Source organism: Calonectris borealis, chromosome 11 (genome assembly GCF_964195595.1).
Source record: "Calonectris borealis chromosome 11, bCalBor7.hap1.2, whole genome shotgun sequence".
Taxonomy (NCBI): domain Eukaryota; kingdom Metazoa; phylum Chordata; class Aves; order Procellariiformes; family Procellariidae; genus Calonectris; species Calonectris borealis.
Genome location: NC_134322.1, coordinates 20,102,328 through 20,127,171, shown reverse-complemented (window position 1 = coordinate 20,127,171; position 24,844 = coordinate 20,102,328). Strand labels below are relative to the sequence as shown.

At 36.1% G+C, this 24,844-nt stretch overlaps 1 protein-coding gene across 18 annotated transcripts in view; it reads left to right on the top strand.

Annotated features, from left to right (window-relative positions):
* HERC1 (HECT and RLD domain containing E3 ubiquitin protein ligase family member 1) overlaps window positions 1–24,844 on the top strand; it is a 104,514-nt gene that overhangs the window by 40,535 nt on the left and 39,135 nt on the right. For 12 of the 18 annotated variants that reach the window (XR_012675257.1, XM_075160339.1, XM_075160345.1 and 9 more), the window contains 19 exons: window positions 509–623; window positions 716–836; window positions 2,989–3,160; window positions 5,232–5,538; window positions 6,903–7,023; window positions 7,303–7,354; window positions 15,067–15,338; window positions 15,649–15,864; window positions 15,950–16,070; window positions 17,063–17,300; window positions 18,302–18,495; window positions 19,437–19,592; window positions 19,826–19,932; window positions 20,174–20,284; window positions 20,366–20,542; window positions 21,516–21,755; window positions 21,959–22,042; window positions 23,026–23,546; window positions 24,687–24,731. Coding sequence is in view for 17 of the 18 variants with exons in the window: in XM_075160339.1 (XP_075016440.1) it covers window positions 509–623; window positions 716–836; window positions 2,989–3,160; window positions 5,232–5,538; window positions 6,903–7,023; window positions 7,303–7,354; window positions 15,067–15,338; window positions 15,649–15,864; window positions 15,950–16,070; window positions 17,063–17,300; window positions 18,302–18,495; window positions 19,437–19,592; window positions 19,826–19,932; window positions 20,174–20,284; window positions 20,366–20,542; window positions 21,516–21,755; window positions 21,959–22,042; window positions 23,026–23,546; window positions 24,687–24,731 (3,370 nt within the window). In the remaining variant the exon portion in view is untranslated. The remainder of the gene's footprint in view (window positions 1–508; window positions 624–715; window positions 837–2,988; window positions 3,161–5,231; window positions 5,539–6,902; window positions 7,024–7,302; window positions 7,355–15,066; window positions 15,339–15,648; window positions 15,865–15,949; window positions 16,071–17,062; window positions 17,301–18,301; window positions 18,496–19,436; window positions 19,593–19,825; window positions 19,933–20,173; window positions 20,285–20,365; window positions 20,543–21,515; window positions 21,756–21,958; window positions 22,043–23,025; window positions 23,547–24,686; window positions 24,732–24,844) is intronic. The other 6 variants (XM_075160344.1, XM_075160346.1, XM_075160342.1 and 3 more) reach the window with 3 other exon arrangements.

Here is a 24,844-nt window from a genome sequence, read left to right as displayed (position 1 = left end):
AAAACGTCTCTTGCTAATATTAGCAATGAAGCTTGTGCTTAAGCTTGTGCTTGTGTTAATAGTTGTCTTTCCTACTGGAGATAAGGCTTTTTCATCATAAGTGAGTCTGCGAAATAATTCTTGAATGTAGTTTCAACCACGTGTAAAAGAACAGAAAGTTTCACATATGGTGTGTTTCTAAACAAGTTCCATGTAAATGAGTGACTCAGTAAAGAGAAGAGCTCCAGTTCTGTATCCTTGCTTGAAAAAGAGGTTGTACCCTAAGTTCAGCTCTTTGAGTCTCTGGTGGCAGTTTGTGTGCACGCCCTTGGCTGACTGTTAGACTTAAGTACCTCGAGCAGACCAAAACACATTTGTCTGAAGCAGTGCATTTATGAGTTATTGATGCTAAACTTATTTCTTAAGTATTAAAACTACCCCTAAAGTAGTAGAAAGATTTAAGTGGGTTGAAAATGTATTTGTTTGTTGGAAACAGTAGCCAGTTTTGATGAATCCTTTCTATTTTCAGATTGGGATACTGCAACTTTAAGTAATGAATCACTCCTAGATACTGTGTCCAGATTTGTTCTTGCAGCTCTTCTGAAACATACAAGTTTACTTAGTCAAGCTTGTGGTGAGAGCAGGCAAGTAATTTAAAGCTGCTTTTAAAAGTTCAACTTCAATTTTTAAAAGAAAGTTTGTATGATTTTTTCTATTTTGGGTCTCTTTTTTGTAGATACCAGCCTGGCAAAGCGTTGGCAGAAGTATACCGTTGTGTATATAAAGTTCGGAGTCGCTTGCTTGCCTGTAAGAACATGGAACTTATTCAGACTAGATCATCCTCAAGAGACAGATGGGTAAGACTGTAAATCTCTTTTCAGTTCTTCAGGCTTTACTGTGTATTAAGAAAATATTACATAATGTTAGTTTCATATATGTTGCCGGTATTTTTGTTGTACCTTGTTGAAAAACTTTCAGGAGTTTTCAAATGAAAATGGGCAATGTGTAATTAGGAGTCCATTAATCTGTAGTACATGTGGTATTAAATCAATTGAAGCAAATACTTGACTCACGCACAGCCTGAAGCCTAGTTTTACCTGTAAACACAGCACTGGTATGCAGTACCATAGAAGCCTACAACTTAAACGTAGATTGCTTAGCTGTGTTGACCAGGCCACAGCTTAGTCTGGCTGCCATTCCTGAACTCAACGGAGTTATGTGGGCCTCTGACCTCTGTCCCTCTCTGTACCTCTCTCTTCCCCTTCCTTGCCTTACTTGCCCCTTTTTTCCTTCCTCCCCAGCCAGATTCTCTTCTTAGTCCTAACATTACTTTAAGGCTACTTGTCCTTGTCAGCCCTACATGAATGTTAGACATGATAGGACTGGGCCCGAAACTAGCGTGATGGCAACTTGAGAATCATTTTATTAAGCCAGATCAGAATTGATGATGGAAGTGTTCATTGAATTACTCAGAGTTGGGGACTGTTAGGCATTACAAGGTAGTCCTTAAAGTAGGATTAGGGTTTCTCTGATAGGATTTTTAATTGCTGTTTACAATCTACAAGCGGGATATTTTTAATCAAGGAAATTCTCATGTGACATCAGGATTATGAGGCTTTTTAGCTATATTATAAAGCACTAGTGATGCTTTTTAAAATCGTGTATGTGTCTTTCCTCCTTTTAATTAATATAAAGGGGATATGTATCTTTGCTTTCCTTTCTTATAGTCTGACATAGCTGCAAGCACTTCTGAAAGCATTGGGTCTAGTGTTTGTACACAGGACAGTATGCATACGTTAATTTTGGTGGTTCTCTGGCTTACTAAGCATACACAAGGTGGTCATTTTCTAAACACATAATAAATCTGTTGCTTCATGTTCATGTTATAGCTGTTGTGTATGCTCACACACAGGTACTGTGTGCTGCGTGTGTGCAATAAGTTCCATTACTCCCGGAGATCCTCAAGCTTATTGTGCAGATGCAATACAGCAAATCTAAACGTACACAGTAGATTTGTTACTTCGGGGAGATCTCAGATTGAATACTATTGGGAAAAAATAGCTGGTTTGCATTTGCATAGATTACACTGGCTTAATGATAGAACGATGAGAGCAAATAAGAGGCACCAGAAAAATGGTGACCATGATCTGCTCCTACCAACACCTTCTGTACTTTTGGAAAGGAAAACTACCAGGAGAGGGCAGATGAATTATGCTGGTAGGATGTGTATGTCCTAAGATTTGTAGGATTAATTACCTTCTGAAGTATTCTAAACCTTTAATGTAACTGTATGTTTTATATTTAAAGCTTTGCCTTCTTCAGATTGTCTAAAGCTGTTTCCTGCATTGGAAAATTGTCTGTTAGGTAGTAAGTATTTTGCTGGTCAGCACTTATATCCTCAAATTGAAGGAAAGCATCGACCCAAATATATCCACTCAATCAAAAAGATTTTTTTAAATTCAAATTCTAAGACTGTTACTCTTCTTGTGCACGTCATATGCTAATCTTTGATCTTGGGGTGCATCTGTTCAATTTCATTGAAATAAAATGAAAGTAAAGAACTGCAAATTCAGGACTGTTAAGAATAAAAATGGGAACATACTGGGTATCACTTTAAGTAACAAAATCTTGTCCATCGAAGTAAGTTTTGTCATATTCATGTCCTTTTTAAAGGGAGAAAATTTTATGAGGCAACAGCATGTGATTGCTAAAGGCTTTGATGCTGAAGTGTCAAAGTTTGAGTCTAAGTTTTGAGTGTAAGCAAGCATTGCAAGGAGACATTTTTCTGCAGATTATCTGAGTAACAGTTATTAAAGGAAAATTAAATTTTCCAGCTTATGTATTTAAAGACTTGAATGTAAACAGGTGTCTGTTGTTTATTTCACACAATAGTAAAAGTATCTTTTTGATAGGAAGAAAACTTATTAAATACTTGTGTCCTTTTATGTTCATCTTTCATTTTGGTGAGAATTAATTTCACTGTGTATATATTTTTTTTTTTTAATCAAGATGTTAGATAACCAAGAATCTGCTGATGTTGATACTCAAGAACATTCTTTTACTCGTACAATTGATGAAGAAGCAGAAATGGAGGAGCAGGCAGAACGTGACAGAGAAGAAGGACACCCAGAACAAGATGATGAAGAGGAGGAAAGAGAACATGAAGTTATGACAGCTGGTAGTAAGTAATAGTTATGTGTGTCAATAATGTAATGTGCTTTGGAAGGACAATACGTTTTTCTCTCTGAGATGAAATGGAGAAATTATTTAAAAGATTATGAAAGATCTGTCTGCATAAGCGTTGTGAGATGTTTATTTTTATAAAATGGTGTAGTGTTTTTATTGGGTCAGAAAAGTCTTTTGATACAAGGGAATGTGAATACTAGGCAAGTGGACTGTCTTACGGGCAATTCTCAGGGCATCTGACATATACCAACACTTCTTAGATGCACTTGTCTACAAGACTAATAGGTTTCATATTGTTTTCTCTAAACTTCTATTCAGTAGATCTCTGAGTTTTCATCAGTATTTATATATAGATTTTTTGCTGTGTTTGTATGTGTTATTCTTGCATGTAATAAGCCTTGAAGGGTAATGTTACTCTGAAGTTTGGAAACAAAACTGCTGTTGATAACAGTGGGCTGACTGAGTTGGAATTTACTTATATCTTTGAATATCTCTTCTTGAATCTGTTAAAAACATGGAGATTTTATTCAAAATTTGGTATTTGTAACACTATTTGCAATATTTTCTCATGGGTTTTCTAAAAAACTTGTTTAATTCTTCAGAAGACAGCTTGAAAAAGGTGAACTTTGCAAACTGTTGTTATATTGACTTGAGCTTGTAATCAGGCTCAATGGGGTAGTTAATCCTTAGTTTTTCCAATTTTAGTGAAGCAACATACAGTCACACTCAGTTGTTTTTTCTGTTGTTACCTTGGTGTTCTCAAAGACAGAAATCATGTTAGCCTTTGAAAATTACTGTAGAATGTACATAGCTTAAAAAATAAAATTGGCTAACTTGAAATATTTTCCATAGATACATAATTTTTTTTTCTTTTCCAAATATTGTTCCTCCAGATACTGTTAGAATGTTTATCTTTTTCCAGCCTCTGCTGTCATCACCTATCTTGCTGACAGTGTTTGTATTTCCCATTAGGACTCTCATATTCCTGTTTGGGATCCTGTAGACCACAATGTATGTGACACCTTTAGTTTCTATATGATGTGTCATTACATCCACAATGCAGAAAGCGTACTACAAAAGTGTACCTTTCCTGAAAGTGTACTATGGAGTTGAAGTGCACGTTCATGAGATGATTTATGGTTCTAGAAGGTGTACACGTGTGTTACCTGCTCAGGAGATGCAATATGCTTTTGCTGCTTGATACGCAGTTATCCTGAGCAAATGCTCAGTGTTCTCAAATGCTACCTGGACAGGTTTTCTGAGTACAATAAAGGAAATGTATCCAGAAGTATCCGGACAGACAGTAGTGTTACGTGCACAAATAAGTAGGAAGATGATGACTCTTTTACTGGAGGTCCTAAGGGAAGCTGATCCTGACATGCAGAGTTCAGTTTGTGTCCTTGATGCCTTGCTGCTTCTAACTATTAGTATCAATGAAGGAAGTGTTTGGGTTTACTTTTGCCTTTCCAAATGGGAACTGAATCTTTAAAATTAAAATGATTAAGTCAAGAGAACTTTAGGTCTTTGGACAGAGGTGATGTGGTCTCTCACACAGCTTCTTTAGAAGAATCTGGCACCTAAGACAACAGCAGAATTAAGCAAAGTAAAGGCTAAGAATTTTGATAGAATCTTCATTGTACTGACCAAAGCTAAGAAAAGCCTGAAACTGTTTTAGTATTGAATTACAGATATGCTGGTGTCTGGAATACAGATTTACAGAAGCATTACTTTATATACATCTGCTAAAAGGCAAACATGAAATAATCTCTTTCTCTTTGATGCTATCCAAACAGGAGTTGGGTTGCAGTAAGACACTGAAAGAGTGTTTAGTGTTCTGTCAGATTGCATTGTCTTCTTCATTTTAAACGTAACATTGTGTAAATGCTTCATTTAGCCTGTTTGCATGACTTCTTTTATAGCTTTGTATTATTAATGTATATACTGTCAGAAAAATATTCATTGTTCTTTGTAGTGGGGCAGTTTTTGGCCCAAGATGTAGATGAATATTTCATTCTGTGTAGCTTTGTCTAGAAGTTAAGACCTTCTTTTTGTGTTGCATGTTACAGAAATATTTCAATGTTTCCTATCAGCCCGTGAAGTAGCTCGCAGTCGGGATCGAGATAGGATGAACACGGGGACAGGGACTAGACTTGATGATCCACCTCCTCAGTCTCAGCAGGAACGAAGAATCAGCACTGATCTGACAGAAGGTCAAGATGTGTATACTGCTGCATGCAACTCTGTGATCCACAGATGTGCCTTGTTGATCTTGGGAGTAAGCCCTGTTATCGAGGAGCTCCAGAAACGAAGGGAGGATGGACAGTTACAGCAACCTCCCTCTACTACTCCTGAGGGGATCGGACTCATGACAAGGTGGGTTTTGCTGACTGCTTGGAATAGGTAACTCTTCTCTGCTTCCTTTATAATTGATTAAATAACCTCAATTTTCCACTGAGGATTCTTAGAATTTTATTTAAAAGAAGATTTTTGCCTAGAGCAATGTTATGGTTTTGTTGAGAATAACGATTTTTCTCAATTTTCTTTGTCCTTTATTAACTAAACCTTAATAAGAATTTTATTCGATGTGGACCGTATTTACTTTTCAAAGTTAGGCTTAGTGATAAATAGTAATGAAGTCCAGATCATCAGGTGTACAGATAACCTGGGTAATTGGAAAAATTCTTTATTTTTCCTAAGATTTGTTTATGTGTTTGGATTTTTTTATTACCATGTTTGTATTTTCTTGAACTTTACCAATGTCCTATATAGTAGTGTCCAAAAAAAATTTGTAGGATATGTTTAAAAGCAAAAGTTTCAAAGCCTATTATGAAAAAAGTCTTGTTCATGATTAATTTTTGTAAATATTCCTAACATATTGGCATGTGTAAGACACTGTTGTTAGGTATAGGAGAAAAACAAAATAAAGCCAGACAGCTCATTGAATTGGAGAAGTGTATAACTTAAATAGTATAAGGTACTACATAATGTATTTTAATTTTCATAACCTCAGATATTCTTCATAACACAGTTTTATTCTAAACTTGACCCATTTAAACTTTTATTCTAGAGATCTTTCTGTGTGTGTATTAGAATATAACACAGGAATTGTGTAGCTGGTGCTACTAGTGAACTCCTGAGTCTTCTTAAGCTTCTAGTGTACGGAAGCTCTGCTCTGATATTTTAAATGAAGATATTGACGGGGAGTTCAGAGGGAGATTAATATATATTCAGTACCCTTTTATTCTTTTTACCTCTTTTTGGAAATCTAGTCTCTAAAGCATGGGTGGCTGCCTCTGTCGTTGTCAAAGTGGCTTTCATCTCCAGCATATCAACTTTAGGATGCATTTTATGGGTGGGTTTTTAATAAGTTCAGTGCTTTTTCACCCACTTACTTTGTTTTCTTGTCCTCTCAGCTCAGAAGTGTTTCTTATACTGTATGTAATACTTACCAAGGCACTTGAATGATCGGTCATTTGAGGTTGCCATTTGTTCAGTTGACCAATAAGGGTGTTAAGAAGTAACAAATTTACTAAAACCCTTTATAAGCATAATAATTGAAGCCGTCAGACCACTTTTTTCCTCTTTGGTGTGGTGTTGTGATGTTCTGTGATAGTCTGCTCCCAAATAAAACTGTGGTACCTGCTAAATTTGACTATCAAATCTTTCTTTTGCCTAATATCAGTATTTTCTTTGTGTGTGTGTGTGTGTGCACATGCATGTGTGTGCACCTGAAGCAGGAGTGAAAGTCTTACTGCAGAAAGTCGCTCAATCCATGTAAACTCAAACTACAGACTGATTAAGTCAAGAAGTGAATCTGATTTATCTCAGCCAGAATCAGATGAGGAAGGTTATTCACTGGTAAGTAAACTAGCATTATGTATTTGGAGATTGTCAATATAATATTTAGGTGGGAAGCACATCTTAAACATTTATTTAGTGCTGTGTTTCAGTGTAGAGATCTCTTCTAATAACCACCATTGTTAAGAGAAAGTAGTGGTGGTAAAAAAACAACTGAAATTATTATAGCTGTTGATTTTCTTACTTTTATGGGTGAGGAATGCATTTTAAATACTCAAATATTACGCACCACATACGTTCACCTAAATAAATGAGGCTTTTATTAATCTTTTAATCTAGAGTGGAAGACGAAATGTTGATTTGGATTTGGCATCATCACACAGAAAGAGGGGTAAGTTTGATTGTTTACCTAGTGAATTTGTTAGTATTTCTTAAGTTAAAATGTGTTTGCACTTCGATACAGCACATAATGGTAATCAGGATGTTAAAACTGAGTATTTAAAAAGAACAGTTAAAATAATTATTACCTTCTGTTTGTTGTGCTAAGTTCTGTTGCGTTGTGGCTCATTTATAGTATTTCCTAGGTTATAACTATTTATTCTAGTTTCTAGAATTGTGGTGCTCTTTTGAAGCAAGTGAGGATTTCTGTGAGGTCAAGTGAATTAGGAACTTTTATTCTGTTTTCATTCGTGTGACTTCAGGAAGAAAAAATTGGCAGAGAAGTTCAGTATCAAGTGGAACACACTATTCGTGTGCTAACAATGAACTTTTACCATAAAATGTGCTTGAACATGGAGAACTTGTATCCAGAAAATACTGCTTCAATTTTTGCATCCTCTCAACACAGCACACCTACAGAACCAAGCAACTGCTTCTTCTATTACTCCAATATAAATCAGATTTTTAGCTTTTGTATTGCTTTTTGTTGCTGCTTCGTTCTGGGGAATCTCAATGAGCTTCTTCACAGAAGGTAGTGGAGGGAGCAAAGGATGTTTGTTTACACAGAGACCAAAAAGTCCCACCACTTGGGATGATGGGAGTCTCTGCTAGAATCATGACTTACATCTGTTGTATTTGTAAAAATCTTGGGAAGAGGTTAACAGGAATTAGCTTGGGTTATGATATCCTTTAATTACAGAAACCTTAATACGGTTAGGTAACGTAAGAGTTCTAGTTTAATAGCCTTCATCATTAAGCAGAGTATTGAGAGGTTGCTTGCTTTTTAAAGTCTTTTGGAATTGTAAAGCAAACTATCAGTGGCAACACTCATTACACTTCAATTTGTAAATAATGTGGAAAGGAATTCCTTGTACATGGATAAGCAATTGAGCCAGTTGAGCAAGTAAAGAGATTTACTAGAGCTGTTCATACTGTGACAGCAGGATGTATGTTGGCATCTCAGTGTTAGAAGATCTGATAGCCTCTGTCAGCACTCTGATCTGCAGTGTATTCTTTGCAGCCACCATTTTTAGCTTTGCCGTTAATCTGACACAGAACTCTGCATTCTCTTTCCTCTATATTCTAAAAGTAATCCAGGAAATCTTCTTGGGTTAGATCTGAGAAACAGTATATCTTGTGGATTATGGTTCCTGAACTGTTGGTTAGACTGATGATGTTTTTTGGGCTCCAGGAAATAAGGAATAATGCAAGAATAGACTTCATCAACCAACTAGTCTATAGAAGCTTTTTATTACAGAAGAAGGTTCTGCACCAGGTGTGTAACACTGAGGAGAAACAGGGGTAAATGCAGTTGATCTGTCCAGAACCTAAAGAAGCTCACGTAGCTCATTTGCAAGCTGAACACTGTGACAGGATGCACTGATACCGGTCTTCTGGTATTGGAGGACTTATTTTGCTGTCCCATGGTACTTACAGATATTTTTGTCTGGTTTTGGCAACTGGAAGTTAGTCAGCATACAATAATGGAAACATTTCTACTTGTGCTGGATGATACATATGATAGTTTTGGTTGATACCCAATACCAGACTCATCCAGTGAATGCAGGGTGTATCTACAGGGAAACATTCCTGATACTTATATCAAGGTCAGGAAAAGATCTACAAAGATCTGTGTGATCAAGTGGACGAGCTGTTCAGCTCGGTGCTAATTAAGGTCTTTCATTTCTTATGAAATGTCTGGTTTTGTGAATCCCAGTTATCTTGTAGAAGTGAAGCATGCCCCAGTGTTTGGTGAAGATGTAACTTTGGGTTGTCCAGCCCTTGTAACATAGCCAGTACACTAGAGTGCTAGAGATACTGCAGTGCCTATCAAAGATGTTTTGACTGGTAAAACCCCTTCAGTTTCATCTTTATTCTTGTGATATGCTGTGACTAATAAAGGAAACATTTATGTTTAGTGTTACCTCAGCTTGAAGAATAGGGGAAATCTAAATTCTTACAGCATATTCGCATTATGCTGTGCTCCATCCCAAGTTGCTGGCAGAAGAGATTAGAGAGTTCCATCAGAATGAGCTATCTGCATTGAATTTGCTACATTTGTTAAGAATTGAAGGATTAGAAAAAGCCTGGTTTCCTATTTATGGCAAGTAAACTGCTGTAGAAGAGATGACCTACAGAAGACTACAGCATTGTTCCTCAAGATGTTCTCCACCTGGATTTTTAAGTGCCACCAAAGTCAGATTGCCCTGAAGCAACCATTAGACATTGTAGTGAGAAACAAGCAGCATGTTTTTATTTGTGAGGTTTTTTTTAGAGATGTTCTGTCCATATTCATGTTTGTACCGTGTCCTCCTAGGACTTCCACATAAGATCTGCTTTTGAGGGAAGATGTGGAAGGTTTTATGTCCCTCTAAATGAGGAGAAGGAGAGGAAGGAAACATGTATGCCATATAGATGCTAGAAAAGATCTCTATTTTGTGTGCAGAGGATAGTCATGCATTACAGCAGAAGCATCCATGGGAAACACTTCTTGAATTGCAATTAACATAAAGTAAAGCCCCCTGTTTTTCTTGTCTCTATTTCTACAAAACAGCAGTAACCATTTTTGCTTTAAGGGACTTGCAGCTGAACTTTTCAAATTTTTGTTGGATTGAATGTAGAGTTGGCAGTGTTAGGTGGAAAAGAACAAGTGGAGTCTTACAGAAGAACCATAGGAAACACTTCTCATTTCTTTCAGTTGGAGTTTATTATTAAAAAAATTCAATCGTCTTTCCTTTTGCATATGGTTTTTAGAATAATATCTTACTGCAGTTTGCAGCAGTCCCTTGAAAATACTTGTTCTTTTAACTGTGTCTCCATAAACTGTGTGAAGGAAGTTGACAAGCAGAGTTAATTGGAAAGCAAGGTTTTTTTCCTCAAGAAATTTCCTTCTATCACCATTGTTTTTTTTCCTGTAGGCTGTGCTGTTTTGGATACTTAAAAGGGAATTTTCACTAAAAAAATTTCCTTAATATTTGGGCATGAGGTTCCTCCCATCTTTTCTTAACAAGTTTACTAGAATTTAACCACGCTACTTGTTACAGAACCATGGCCACACATGATGTTTCCAGCTGAGGTTTTGTAGGGTTAATTTATCCTCAGCTATACTCTATGCAGAATATTTGATCCTTGCAAAGTTGTCAAAATAATATAGTGTGTATAGGGTATCGGTGAGTGGTTCTTTTGTAACAGGCAAGAGAGTAATTCCCTCTGGAGTGGGTTGGCTTATTTTAGAACTTCTGTTTATTGAATGCAGCAACTTGTTATTCAAAATTCAGATCACATGTCCTTAATAACTGAATCTCAATATTGGTTATAGTTTGATTTTTATGGTACGAAAGCTGTTCCTATTCATAAATCGCAATATAGAAAACTAGCAGTAGAAAAACTACTGATACTATAAGTTATTCCTATGGTCTTGCAGATGAGTATGGAAGGAAAGCATTCTCTTTTTAGTCAATTAACGTCTTAGCCACTCAGTCCAATCTTTAATTGTCTTCTTCCTTCATTTATTGTATCTGTTCAGAAATATGACTGTGGTATTCCTACTTCAGCCTGAGGATCCTTTGAGTATCTTGTTCCTTGCTATTATTTAGTTATTTCTGAATTAGTAAACTTTTCCTTCTGTTCCTGCAGGAAAAGTCTTTTTCAATACTTTTGCCATAAGGGGTGATGAGCACATTATTATTTTCCCCTCATATCTAAGCCCTTTAGGGTTTTTTTTGCGATTCATCTTTTTCAATTTTGCAGATCCAGAGAGTATGCCTCAAAATGTTGTACCTATCCTGTACAGTACTGTAGGATACTGTACACTGCATTAGATACTTAACAGTAAAGAATGAGTATTTATCAGTGCAATCATAAATGTAGTTACAGACAGATAAATGAGAGTCCTCCAGTCTTGGGTTTTCTTACTTCATATAATCTTAATTCAGTGAATTTCAGTGTGCTTGTGTGTTCTGTAGTACTTTACTAACACAATTGGGCAACTCTGAAAAAAGCAGCAACGTAAGTGAAATCCAAATTAAATTGAAATAATTTTTTGTACCTGTAATAATATGAGTTCTGCATTTTGAAATTGAAAGATCGTGTGTGAGTAAGGGATGTAAACATGTCTTGGTGTATGTGTATAACTGTGTTAAAGGGAATATATTTTTTTTTCCCCCCAGAAAAGAAGGTGGAGAATTTAGAAACTCTGTTACCTAGGCTATGCTAATTCAAAACGAGTAAATATTTTTTTTTCCTGAAACTTTGCTGCTTGATATATTGTTGTATTGATTGAGATGAGACTGATTATTTAAGTCTAAGTCAGAATAATATGAGGAAGAGATTTTATGAATATGTTATCTTCTGTTTCAAATGTCTGCTTTTGTCTTCTGATTCTTGTGTGGTGTAGTGTATTTACTCCTTTTTGGCCAGTTGAGCCCCAGAAAAAAGAAGAGCTTCAAGCAAGTAACTGATGGCATGTTTATTTTTTTGTCTCTATAGCTTCCCTACATATTTTATGTTTTATGAAGTGTGTATTGCAGCTGTGCCACATTCATTTAGAAAACTCATTATTACAAGCTGGCTTATAAGGACAAGTAAACTTTTTTTTTTTCTGTTAGCTTAAAGTTTATTCTTATGTGCAACTCTATTCATGTGATTGTAGAGGCTTATGGAAGTGCTAAGCTGCAGTCAATTCTGTGTAATTTATATTACACAGAATCAAGCTAAGCTCTAATAATACAATCATACTTTTGATTCTTCTATTGATATTTAACATCTTCAAGAAAAAAAAACTACTTTGTTTTAGATTTGTGTGCCCTAATTCTTAAATGCTTTTAATTCTGAAGTATACTACTTTGACTTCCGACATCTTTGTTTTTAAACTCTATACTTTTAGTTATAACTTCTCTTGTTTTACATTTAATCTGTATCTCATAATTATTGGACTTTTCTCCTAATTTGAAACAATTTTAAATTGTTCTTACATTTAAACATTCTTGCATTTAATACTAAAATGATTAGCTAAGACCTCATCTTTTTTCAAATATGAAATAGTTTAGGTTTTTATTAATATATGGTGGGATCTTTTTCTTATAAGATTTGTTGACTATCAAAACTAAATTTTCTTCTGATGTTCTGTTAACCCTTGAAAGGTTTCCTAAAGCTCATGATTTAAGACATTGGAATTGCTTCTTGTTTCTTTACCAATCCTTTGGTTCTCTGCTGTGCTTTATAGTGGCATAGCATAGCGTAGGACAGGTAGAGGATAGGAAGCTAATGTCACTTTGGGATGCTTTAAGCTCTCCTGATGCTGAAGGACTGTAGGGCTTAAGGAGGCTTTTGAAATAGTTGTTGCTATGTAGGCAACATTTTGTGGACGTGGTAATGGTTTAGCTATGCTTCCTATAGGAAATCTGAGGCTTCGTTTATCCTCTCCCTTGGGCTCTGTTCACCATGCATACGCTAGGAAACCCCTTCCTACATGAATCTGAGTATTTTAGTGCCCTTTTATTCTACTCTGTCCTATTGACCTTATGTTTCTCACCTGCCACTTCAGCCTATAACTTAGTTTTTAATAGAGAGCTTTAAAACAAGTATTATAAGAATTAATATTAAAATTAGGGTAAGGTGGTACCTGTCTTTACTTTTGTTTTAAATATTGTCACCAGGTATAAATTGTAAAATTGAGTAACAGAATTTCTTTAAATTCTTTCATAGTAAACACGACAAAATAGGTTGTTCTCTGTAAACCAGGTAATATTGCTGTGTTACATAAAGCAGCAGAAATTAGGAAATTAGATTACACTTTGAAAAATAGTGTTTAAACTTAATCTTTGCATTATCCAAAATAAATTTGCGTGCGTATATTTTTGTCAAATACCTAATAAGACCGTGATGGTTCTTTCTGAAGCCATTGCAATCTGTTTAGTAGCAAGTGTAAGGAATACCATGCAAATGTACGTGAACACTATTTACAGAAAAGGAAGTGGAACATGAACAGGTTTTCATAATTCATAGCCCTGACAATTAATTTTTTTGGCAACTAAGTGGAGATTGACTACCTAATTTACAAAGGAAAAGCAAAATTTCACAGTATTTTGAATTTGCAAGTTGAGTGAAGGTGCAAATTGTGACCTGCAGGTGCACATTTGTTGACAGCATAATAGCATTTTGCCTTTACCTCAGGAAAAGAATGGTGTAGAATGGTTGCTAGGAGAGTTGTCCTAAGTTCAAAAACTGATGTGTCTGTCTTTCCTTGTTCCTATGAGCAGCTGCTTACAGAGCTGCTGCAGCTAGGCTGTGTTTAAAGGAGGTCCTGAAACTAGTATCCAGCTGTTACCATTGGAACTCAGCCTCACTGATGAAAGCAAGCTTTCAACAGATGAATTTCTATGAATTTGTGTGATTTTCTCCTGAAAATGACTATGTTTAATAATGTTTGAGGCCGATATCCTGCAGACAGATTTTAAAAACTGAAACGTTAATGTAGATTTGTATGAGTACTATGAATGGATTGTAATTCTCCAAATTATATCTGTAGCTCATTGTGCACAAGAGACATTAATATTTAAAAATTCTATGTAGATTAAGATAATTCAAACTAGAATTACAAAGTGAATTTAAACATACATTAGGTTTCCACATAGGTCTCCAGACATTACCTATCTATACAGATGGAAAGTTCTTTTCCACAGGATCTGCCCTCTTGTAACACCTTGCATAGCTCCAAGTCAGCTAACAGCGTTTGCAAAAACAATAAAATACCAACTTCTGTGTTGATATGTATATTTAACTGATGTATATCAGTTAATTGCTGATGAAGGTATGACTTCAGTGACATTGCACTCATTGTGCCAGGGATAGAGTTCTAGCAAAACTCTTTTGGAAATGAGATCAAATATATGGTGATAAATAAGTTCCAGTGCTGCAGATTGATGACTGATGCTCGTTTGAAGAAGCACATTTATTACTGATGGTAAAGTTTCAGTTAGTGTAATGACACACCGATGTAATAGGAAGTACTTGAAAATAGACTTGTGAAATTGCCAGATGATGAAGATAAAGATCTAACACATGCTGTAGATAGTATTTAAAATGCATGTATCTCTTTATCTTGAATCATAACAAAGTAAATGCTCTCTGTAAGTCTAAAATAAAAAATTTTCTGTTCCTTTCTGCAATCATGAATTCTGTAAATATTTCATCAAAAATAACATTGTGCTTTTCAAAACAATAAAATATATAGTGGTTTGATTAAAACCAAAAAACAGTCTTGTTTTATGGTTAGACCTTAAAATAAATATCCAAAGTGCACAATTTCTGTTGTAGCAGATCTTTTCTTTACTATTTTGTCATTTAGCTGCAAAGCATTTTTATTCAGTGTTCTAGCTTAAAGCTGAGCAGTTTGAGTGGCTTCTATCTTTTTGGTTTTTTTTTCACTTGGCAGCGTGTTGCAATACTGCTTAACATAATTAAAAGAAATACAGCTTTTCCTTTAGGGAAATTGCTGTAAATTTAAATCAAGTGTTTTGCTCTAAGTTGCTTAATGCATGGTATAATTAACATGAATATCCATTTTCCACCTGTATGAATAGCAGCAGTTCAGCCTTTACCTACTGTCAAAATATGTTACCTGGTGAATTGGAATTTATGAGACTTCATTATGTATATCTTTAGGAGCAATACACAGTCAAGTGGAACCTTTAAGTGACTCATGGGCTCGACTAAAACACAGCAGAGATTGGTTATACACTTCCTCCTACTCATTTGTTGAGTCCGATTTTGATCTCTCAAGATCCCTTGGAGTTCATACTTTGATTGAAAATGTTGTGAGCTTTGTAAGCGGAGATGTGGGAAACTCGCCAGGATTTAAGGAACCAGAGGAAAATATGTCCACCAGTCCACAAGCATCAATAATTGCAATGGAGCAGCAACAGTTGAGGGCTGAGGTAAGTTTCAGTTTAACACCTTTTCTTATTCTTCATACATTATGCTCATTTTATGGATTTTTTTAAAACATTGTTCAAATTCTGTCTATTAAGGACATTCTTCCTCTCTTTTCTGTTAAAATATCTTAACTGGAACTGGAACTTCATGTAAATGAACTCTAAAACGAAACTTAAAGAATTTCCTTTTTTAAAAGAAGAAGTGATGATGAGAAAACAACTACCTCATTTGTTCTCACTTACGGTTGAAGATGATCTAATTTCTAAGGATACTTGCTACTTAATACTGTCTTTTGCTTGCTTTTATTTTTAGCTTCGTCTGGAAGCACTTCATCAGATTTTAGTGCTTCTATCAGGTATGGAGGAAAAAGGCAGTGTGCCATTAATGGGAAGCCGTCAAGTACCAGGATTTCAGTCGTCTTCATTGCTTACTTCTGTTAGACTACAATTTCTTGCTGGCTGCTTTGGTTTGGGCACTGTAGGACATGCAGGCGCCAAAGGAGAGAGTGTAAGATTGCATCACTACCAGGTATGTAGTTCAGTAGTTTCTGCTGTTTCAATAACTGGGTGATAAAAATGTATCAGTCCTTATAATATTTATTTGTTTTACCCAGGATGGTATCAGAGCAGCTAAGAGAAGTATTCAAATTGAAATCCAAGTGGCTGTGCACAAAATTTACCAGCAATTATCTGCTACATTAGAAAGAGCTCTGCAAGCTAATAAGCATCACATAGGTAAGTGAAAACGAGATTTGCAAAATATGTCCTCTAATACACAGTGCAACAGCTTATATGTTTAACAGAGCAAACTTTGATATTAGTGACCAGAATTCACTTAAGTATCTGTCTGACTTCTTTTCCTAAGAGAGAGAAGCTTTTTAACCTTTTTCTGTCTTCATTTGCTTCAAGTGTTAGCCCTTTTTGTTTTAAGACTTCTAGCATTGTCAACTTTTCTATTTCACATGTCACAATCTTCCACAGTCACCCATATCTTTGGTGCTTCAAAGTGATTTTTAGGTTTTTCAGGGTTAAGCAGTTTTCTGAGGAGATGAAAAGTCTCCAATCTTCCTTCTTTCATTCAAGAAAGAAAACTTTCTTTAAACTTTTATTTAAACCCAAACCCAAAAGACAGGGCATCTTGCCTGTTTTGGAAGCCCTTTCTCCTGGCCTTCTATACACAGATATTGCTGTGTGCTTCTATCCTTAAGGGATAGCTGGAACTCTGCACCTCTCTGTGCCTTTGTACATGCACTGACTGAGAGCTTAAGTACAGAAGAGAGTTATATAATTTAGTTTGTTGGTAGAGCCTAATGGGCACTGTTACCTGAATTGTTTTGTTGTTTCACTTACAATTAAAATGGAATTGAACGAAATTTCTTGAGAATCAAATTGAAGTACAAGTAGAAAATTAAGTACTTCACCCAGTTATCCTTACCCTAGAGAGAAGATTCTGGTTTGAGATTTAGCCTCAGAACATCTACATCACAAAGTAGATATACATGATACTCTTCCTTGGGCAACCTTGACATAGAGGTTGCATTGAATTAAAGGGAGCTACGATGGTACATCAGAAAGACTACCTCAAAGCGTCTGACAAAGAAGGCTAACTCTTTACTTGATAATTTAATTCATTAAATTTTATTTTAAAAATAATCTGCTGTTCTTCTGTCTTAGTATTCTTACTCTAAACAGCTTATTAATTAAAAACAACTTTATTTTAATCTTAGAAGCACAACAGCGTCTTCTGTTGGTAACAGTCTTTGCTCTAAGTGTACACTATCAGCCTGTTGATGTCTCCTTGGCCATTTCCACTGGTCTGCTAAATGTGCTGTCACAGTTGTGTGGCACAGACACCATGTTAGGACAACCACTGCAGTTGCTGCCCAAAACTGGTATTTCTCAGCTCAGCACAGCTTTGAAAGTAGCCAGTACAAGACTACTTCAGATCCTCGCTATCACCACAGGGTAAGTATGGAATGCTCCCTTGTTCTCAGAAAACTTAATCGTTAAGCTTTTCAGCACCCTTTAAAAATAACTTTTCTTTTGTGTGAGCTTTCTTTAGGACAATAAACGTTGTTCAGAAGCATATAAGTGAAGGAGGGAAAAAAAGACTGGTCACACTATTCATAAGAAAGATGTACATAAGACTGATAAATATTTTTAAATTGTAAGTGAGGAGTTTGGACCAGGATAGTTAGAACTTTATGGTCTGTAAACATTGCATTCTAGTATTCCCCATTTTTCTGGTTTGGCTTTGAATCTAGATCTGTTCAGTTGATCTGATGAGTCTTTCTGTAAGCGATACCAATAATGTGGTAGAAGTTCTTCAGAGCAGTACATTGTGCTTTTTTTCAAAATATAAAGTATATATTCCTCAAAATATTCTGAGGAATACTGGTCTCTGCTAGACCAGGGAACAGCATCGAAAATCCTATCAACACCTAAATTTTTAGTTTAACTCAGTAAAGAAAAAAACAGTGGAGAAAGTATTTTCTATTTAGAGCAAGAGTATTATTTAATATTCAGTACATGCATCTTAATTTCAGTGTTCATACAACACATTGCATTTACCTGCCAAATCCGTTATGTAAAAAAACCCCCAATAACCCCACACCAAAAAAAAAAAACACCCAACCTACAAAACCAACACCCCATCTTTGGAAGTTGCAGTGGGGTTATATTTAATTGACTAAGTTGTTCTTTTTCCCCTAGGAAGTACTGGAAACGATTCCTTTGATTCCAAAGATTGAACAGTTTTAAAGTGTCTTAAAAATAGGATTCAAGTAAGAATAATCTGCCAAGCATATGGTGGAGGATGAGGAAAAGTAACCTGCTGCAGTAGAATGAATTAGAATTAGTGCTGCGTTAGGCCCAATTGTCACTTGCACTGAGTCTATAGTTGTGTCTTTGTTCCTTGGATCAGCTCTCAAATACTCTTACGTTTACTTTTTTTTGTGTGTGTATAGAACCTATGCTGATAAACTAAGCCCAAAGGTGGTCCAGTCTTTGCTGGATTTATTATGCAGTCAGCTGAAGAACTTGTTATCACAAGCTGGTGTGATGCTTATGGCTTCCTTTGGAGAAGGAGAAGGTGAAGAAGATGAAGTAGAATCCAAAAAGGCAGATTCAAATGGGGATAACGAGAAGAGAGACTTCAGAGGTAATTATCTTGCATCATTTCTGTTACAATTTTGAAATACCAGAAAACATAATAAAAGAAACCACTGAATGCTGAGGCCCTCACCCACTCTACTGTACTGATTATTGTTGGATCATTCTTCACTCTGTAAATTAGATTAAATAAAGTCATCAAATAATTTTGTGCTATGTACGTACACCTAAAACCAAGCTACAATTAAAAATTTCTTCAAACACACCATTTCCACAGAAATCCAAAATGTTCATTAAGGGACTACAAATTATGTGAAGATATCAATATTTCAGAAAATCTTTTGTTGCAGATTTTTTAATATGACAGGGTAGGGTCAACCTCTTCCCATCCACTCAGACTGCAAAACTGCATAATACAAAGCAAATTTCCTGAATTAACCTATATTTATTTGCAGTTTGAAACTTAGATAGCTAAACTCCTATGACCATATTTATGAAAAACACTACTACCAATAACTCATTTTTCGAGGGAAACCGTATTCTTCTCCTAATTCCAAACCAGATGGAGTAATTCTTATTCTCAACCTGCTCCTACCTTTAAATTGATTTATGTATCAAGTCTATATAATTTTGTGCTCAGTGTGGTTCTATAGCCACGTTTTTGATAAGATATATACCATAATTTCCTGTACAGTTGTTTATAAATCTTAGCATACCAAAGTACCTGTGGTCCCTAATGCAGTGTGTGTTATTTGAGTAGCTGTGTTTTTCCAAATGCATGCTAGTCCACATACTGTAGCCTAGCAATGTCAACAGACTGTATTCTGTTCTGGACTCACTACTCTCAAAAATGGAAACATCCAAAACTCAACTGTGAATGTCTGCCTTAGGTTTTTTTTTTTTCTGCTTTGACCTTGACTTTAAAAATTGTTATTTGCAGGTAGTGTAGAATTAAGGTTGTAAATGAAAACTTTTAATTTAACTTCCTAGCTGCCCTCCGAAAACAACATGCTGCGGAATTGCACTTGGGAGACTTTCTTGTTTTCCTACGTAGAGTTGTGTCTTCAAAAGCAATTCAGTCAAAAATGGCATCTCCAAAGTGGACAGAAGTACTTCTTAACATTGCTTCTCAGAAGTGTTGCTCAGGTATAATCTTTTCCAAATGTACTCAATGGTTACTTGCATTTCTGTAGTGCAGTTCCTAAAAATAGTTCCTGTTAGAACATGTGTTACATAGTGAACAACTAAAACTAACTTCAGTCGATATACACAAGTTACACTTTGGAAAATTGTGCACTGTTGGCATGCAGCTGGCATCACAGGTGTGTGCCTGATGCAGAAGTCACTTCCAGATTATTGACATGTTGTTCCATCTTTAGGAGTTCCCTTGGTTGGCAATTTGAGGACTAGACTTCTTGCACTTCATGTATTAGAAGCTGTATTACCTGCTTGCGAGTCTGGCGTTGAAGATGATCAAATGGCTCAGGTCTTTATATTTTGTTATAAGCTTTTACACCTCTTTCTTCAAAAAGTCTCATTAAACTTTTAAATGTTTCTTAGGTTTGCTCAGAATCCAAATCAGGTGAGGCTCAGTGTAGATATTTGCTTATCTAAGAGCACTAAATATTTTGACATTTATCTCTACAAAGCAAAGTAAAACAATATAATACTATTTGTTGTCCTCATCTTGCATTTAAAATGATCTGAATTATATTCTAATACACCAGGTTGTTGAACGATTATTCTTGCTTCTGTCTGACTGCATGTGGGAGACTCCAATAGCTCAGGCTAAACATGCAATTCAAATAAAGGAGAAAGAACAAGAAATGAAGCTACAGGTAATGATGCTTTTACTTTCTCTTTTGACTGAATGCAGCTGAGTTACGTTTACCACAAATATTTTGTCCTATTTCTGATAGAAGCAAGGAGAGTCTGAAGATGAAGATGAGAATCTTCCCATACAGGAAGTGTCGTTTGACCCTGAGAAAGCTCAATGCTGCATAGTGGAGAACGGGCAGATTCTAACTCATGGAAGTGGAGGTAAAGGATATGGTTTAGCATCCACTGGAGTTACTTCTGGGTGTTACCAGTGGAAGGTAGGTTGCATAAAAGTGTATTTCTTAACTTCTCTTACTTTGTTTTGGAAATATACTATGATTTATAAACAGCAGCTACCTATGTTTTCTCCCTTATGACAACATTCTTTAGTAAATGATGCTTTGGCAGTGTTACATTTATGGTTGGACTCAATGATCTTAAGAGTCTTTTCCAACCTAAATGATTCTATCATTCTATGATCTTCAATCCAAAGTGAAGAGTTTGTGGCTGCTTTTGAGCACTGCCATTTGGATATTTCAGTACACAGACTGGAGACTGTGAATATGTGTTGCATATTTGTAGAGGTGATGGGGGCAAGTCTCTAAGATCCATAGTCAGCACAAATGTGCATTGCCGTGCAAAAGTTACCTGCTGAACTAGGTAGATTTTGAATTTTTTCTTTAGAAAAACACTTCACAAAACATTTTTTTTTTCTTGCAAAAAGACACATCAGCCTGTCTGACTGACAAGACCAGCTTTTAATACATCATCTGGAGTGATTTTTTTTTAGGAATGTAGATACCTACACACTTGTAGTCCTTGTTAGTACCATCTTTGAGCATAACACTTTTACTTGGTTTTTTGCTTGAATCTGTGTAAATCACTCACTGTGAACATGAGGAGTAAAGCTTATTTATTTCTGTAATATTATTTTTAGCCCTTGTAACCCAACTTCTGGGTGTATATGTTTTGAGTCTGAAAAAAACCCCAACTTCTTGTTTTCTTAATTACTAGTAGGTTAAGTTTAAATGACTTGTTAATGACTGACCTTACACACCAAGATGTCATTTTAGAGGTAGAGTGTGATTTTAGCTTCTTAGCGTATTATTTTTTTATTTATTAAAAGCTACTGAGTAAAACAGTTAAAAGTGTGCACAAATATGTGTAAGGTAAAGTTTCATTGCTTTATTGTGTTAAAATGTATATTCTTGACTTTTTTCCCTGGGTTTTTTGTTTTGTTTTGCCTGCTAGTTCTACATTGTGAAGGAGAATCGAGGCAATGAAGGCACATGTGTAGGAGTTTCTCGCTGGCCAGTACATGATTTTAACCATCGCACTACCTCAGATATGTGGCTATATAGAGCGTATAGTGGTAACCTTTATCACAATGGAGAACAAACTTTAACCCTGTCCAGCTTTACCCAAGGAGATTTCATCACATGCGTATTAGATATGGAAGCAAGAACTATTTCATTTGGTAAAAATGGAGAGGTATTTAACATTAATTGTTTTTTTGGTGTTTTTTGCAGTAATTTGGCATGCATGTTTTATATAAAGCTAAGCATGACAGTTAAGACACGTGACAGTTTCAGTGCTTACAAGGATTATAATACAGGTATAACTTTGTCACATTTCATATTTGTGCTGGTTAAGGTGTTCTAAGTTTGGGGTTTTTTGTTTTGTTTTTTAACTAGGAGCCAAAACTAGCTTTTGAAGATGTGGATGCAGCGGAGTTATACCCTTGTGTTATGTTCTATAGCAGTAATCCAGGAGAAAAGGTAACTTAAATGTTCATCTGCATAGGTGTACTGGTTTGGTTGGGATAAAGTCAATATTCTTCATAACAGCCCGTATGGTGCTGTGTTTTGGATTTATGACCAAAACAGTGTTGATAATGCACATAATGCTGAACAGTGTTTACACAGGATCAAGGCTTTATCGGTTTCTCACTCTGTCCCTCCCAGCAAGTACGTTGGAGGTAGGCAAGAGGTTGGGAGGGAGTGCAGCCGGTCAGCTCACTTAAAGTGACCAAAGAGCGATTGCATTTTGCGTCACTTGTTTTTCTTTGTTTTCTTTTATTTTGGGGGTTTTTTTCCTCTTTTATTTATGAAACTTTCTTTATCTTTTCTCACTTTTGCCTTCTGATTCTCTTCCCCATCCTGCTGGGGGGAGTGATTGAGTGGCTGTGTGGGGCTTAACTGCCTTATTGGGGTTAACCCCCAACAATAGGTCATAAGTTTATCCTTTCCCTTCTGTTCTCCTCTGTGTCAATGTGATGGGTGTTGGGTTTTCTGGGGGGTGGGGGTGGTAGCTAACAACTGCTGAGAATGTCACTGATTATTCATTTTGGTTTATGACATACATAGCAGTACATTACTTGCACACTAGCTGGACTTTTCATAAATTCCTATATTGTGCAATCTATTGTAAATTTAAAATGTATTTTATTATTTAGAATTGATTTACAGACTTCCTGTTCTACACACAAAATTGCATTCGCCAGAAACCAGGGAGAATGTAGTATTAGGAATTCCATATAGTCTTAAGTGAGAAACCATGAACTGTTGTAATTTCAGCATCCTTGAGTTTGAAGGGATGCCGGTTTTGATCAGTGTTAAGGTGGATTTCCTAGGGAGCCCAAGCAAAAAAAGACAATGCTAGTAATTTTTTCTATTCAGCAGGAGACTCCTGTATTTATAAAATTAGCTTCTTCAGGTATGTTGAGAAGATAACTTCTAAACTGTTCTCTTTAAACACGTAGGTGAAAATCTGTGATATGCAGATGCGTGGTACACCAAGAGATTTGCTACCTGGTGACCCCATCTGTAGTCCTGTTGCTGCAGTGCTGGCAGAAGCCACTATCCAACTCATTCGTATCCTTCATCGTACAGACCGTTGGACACATTGCATCAATAAAAAAATGATGGAAAGACTGAATAAAATCAAAACATGTCTTAAAGAAGCAGGCCAAAAGCTGAAGAAAAGTCGCTCGATTCAAAGTCGAGAAGAGAGTGAGGTGAGAGAGGAGAAAGAAAATAAAGAGGAGGAGAAAAGCAAACATAGTAGGCATGGTCTGGCTGACCTTTCAGAACTGCAGTTGAAGATGCTCTGTGTGGAAGTGTGGCCTGTTCTAGCAGTAATTGGTGGAGTTGATGCTGGTCTTAGAGTTGGAGGTCGATGTGTACACAAGCAAACTGGACGTCATGCCACCTTGCTTGGAGTAGTGAAGGAAGGCAGTACATCTGCCAAAGTCCAATGGGATGAAGCAGAGATTACTATCAGGTATGCTCATTTTCTACACTTTTCACAATCTAGTGATGTGTTGTGCTTGGAAGTCTTCAGAAGTAACATATATTTTACATTGGAGTCATGCCGATCAATTACTTCAAGCTTAGACTTCAAAATTTGGCTTTTTAAAACACACAAATATTATGAGTTACATTTTTATGCTATCTAGTAATAAAATGCATTGTATATCAAAAATAAATTTGATAGTTTTGAATTGATGAGCATCATTAGACTTCTTAGATTTGGCCTCTGGGTTTCAGAGTTGGGATGTGACCAGCTTGCCACTTTTCCTAGATTTGAAATGAGCATTTCTTGTTTTAGAATCGGTATGTATTGGCTAACTAAAACATTATTGCTGTCTTAACTCACTACAGCTGCTTGGTTATGTCTGTAAAGAACACAGATTTTTATTGGGGGTTAGTGCACACTGTTGTTGTAAATGGTGAACCTGGTTCTGAAGAGAGATCTGATTGGGTTTATCAGAGTTGAGAACAGGTGTCTTTGCTGCATTGTCATTCCCTTCTTAGGGGACTGGAAATTGCTCTGTGGGGCTTGAGGAGTGGCTAAGGTCAGGAGATGGGAGGATTCTCTCTGGTGGGTTGGATAATGGTGTTCAAATTAATACTGCCTTGAAGTAGTGTTTGTTCATTCTCTGACCTGCCTTAGAGAGCTAAAGGAATGCCCCTGTATTAGATGGTAACACCCTGGAGTTATTGTTCTGCAGATGATGGTGAGAACTGGGGAGGAGGCTGGAAGGACATACTGCTTTTTTCAACTGTCTTGCAGATGTGCCTTCAAAGGGAAGGCACTTGGAAGGAAGCTCTGAAATGAAGCTAGTGGCTTCTCTGGGCTCTCTGGTGCTCTCACAGGAATTGCCTATGTTTTTGTGTGGAGAAGATTTGATTCACTAAATTTCTTAAACTCTTTCTGGCTATAGCTGAACTCTAACCTTCTGGAGAAATTGAGCAGTAATTGTTTTTTTTGCCACCAGTTACAATTACATTCTGAAACAACTGAGGTCAGTTCACCTCTTAGAACTGTTGCAACATTATGCCTGTTCTGTCTTTTTGCAAAGGCTGTTGTCACTTTAACTAAATATACTGAAGTGCAATTGATTGTCAAATTTAATTCCAGATACAAATTCTTTCAAGTATGCCCATGTGACAGTAGAGCCTTAAAGTAAGTGTGCCTTTAAAATAATTTGAAATATTATTTGAGTGAAGTGGTACAGCGCTTGAACATAGGCAAGCTCTTGGTAATGCATTGAATTCAGTTCAAAATATACCTTCCTA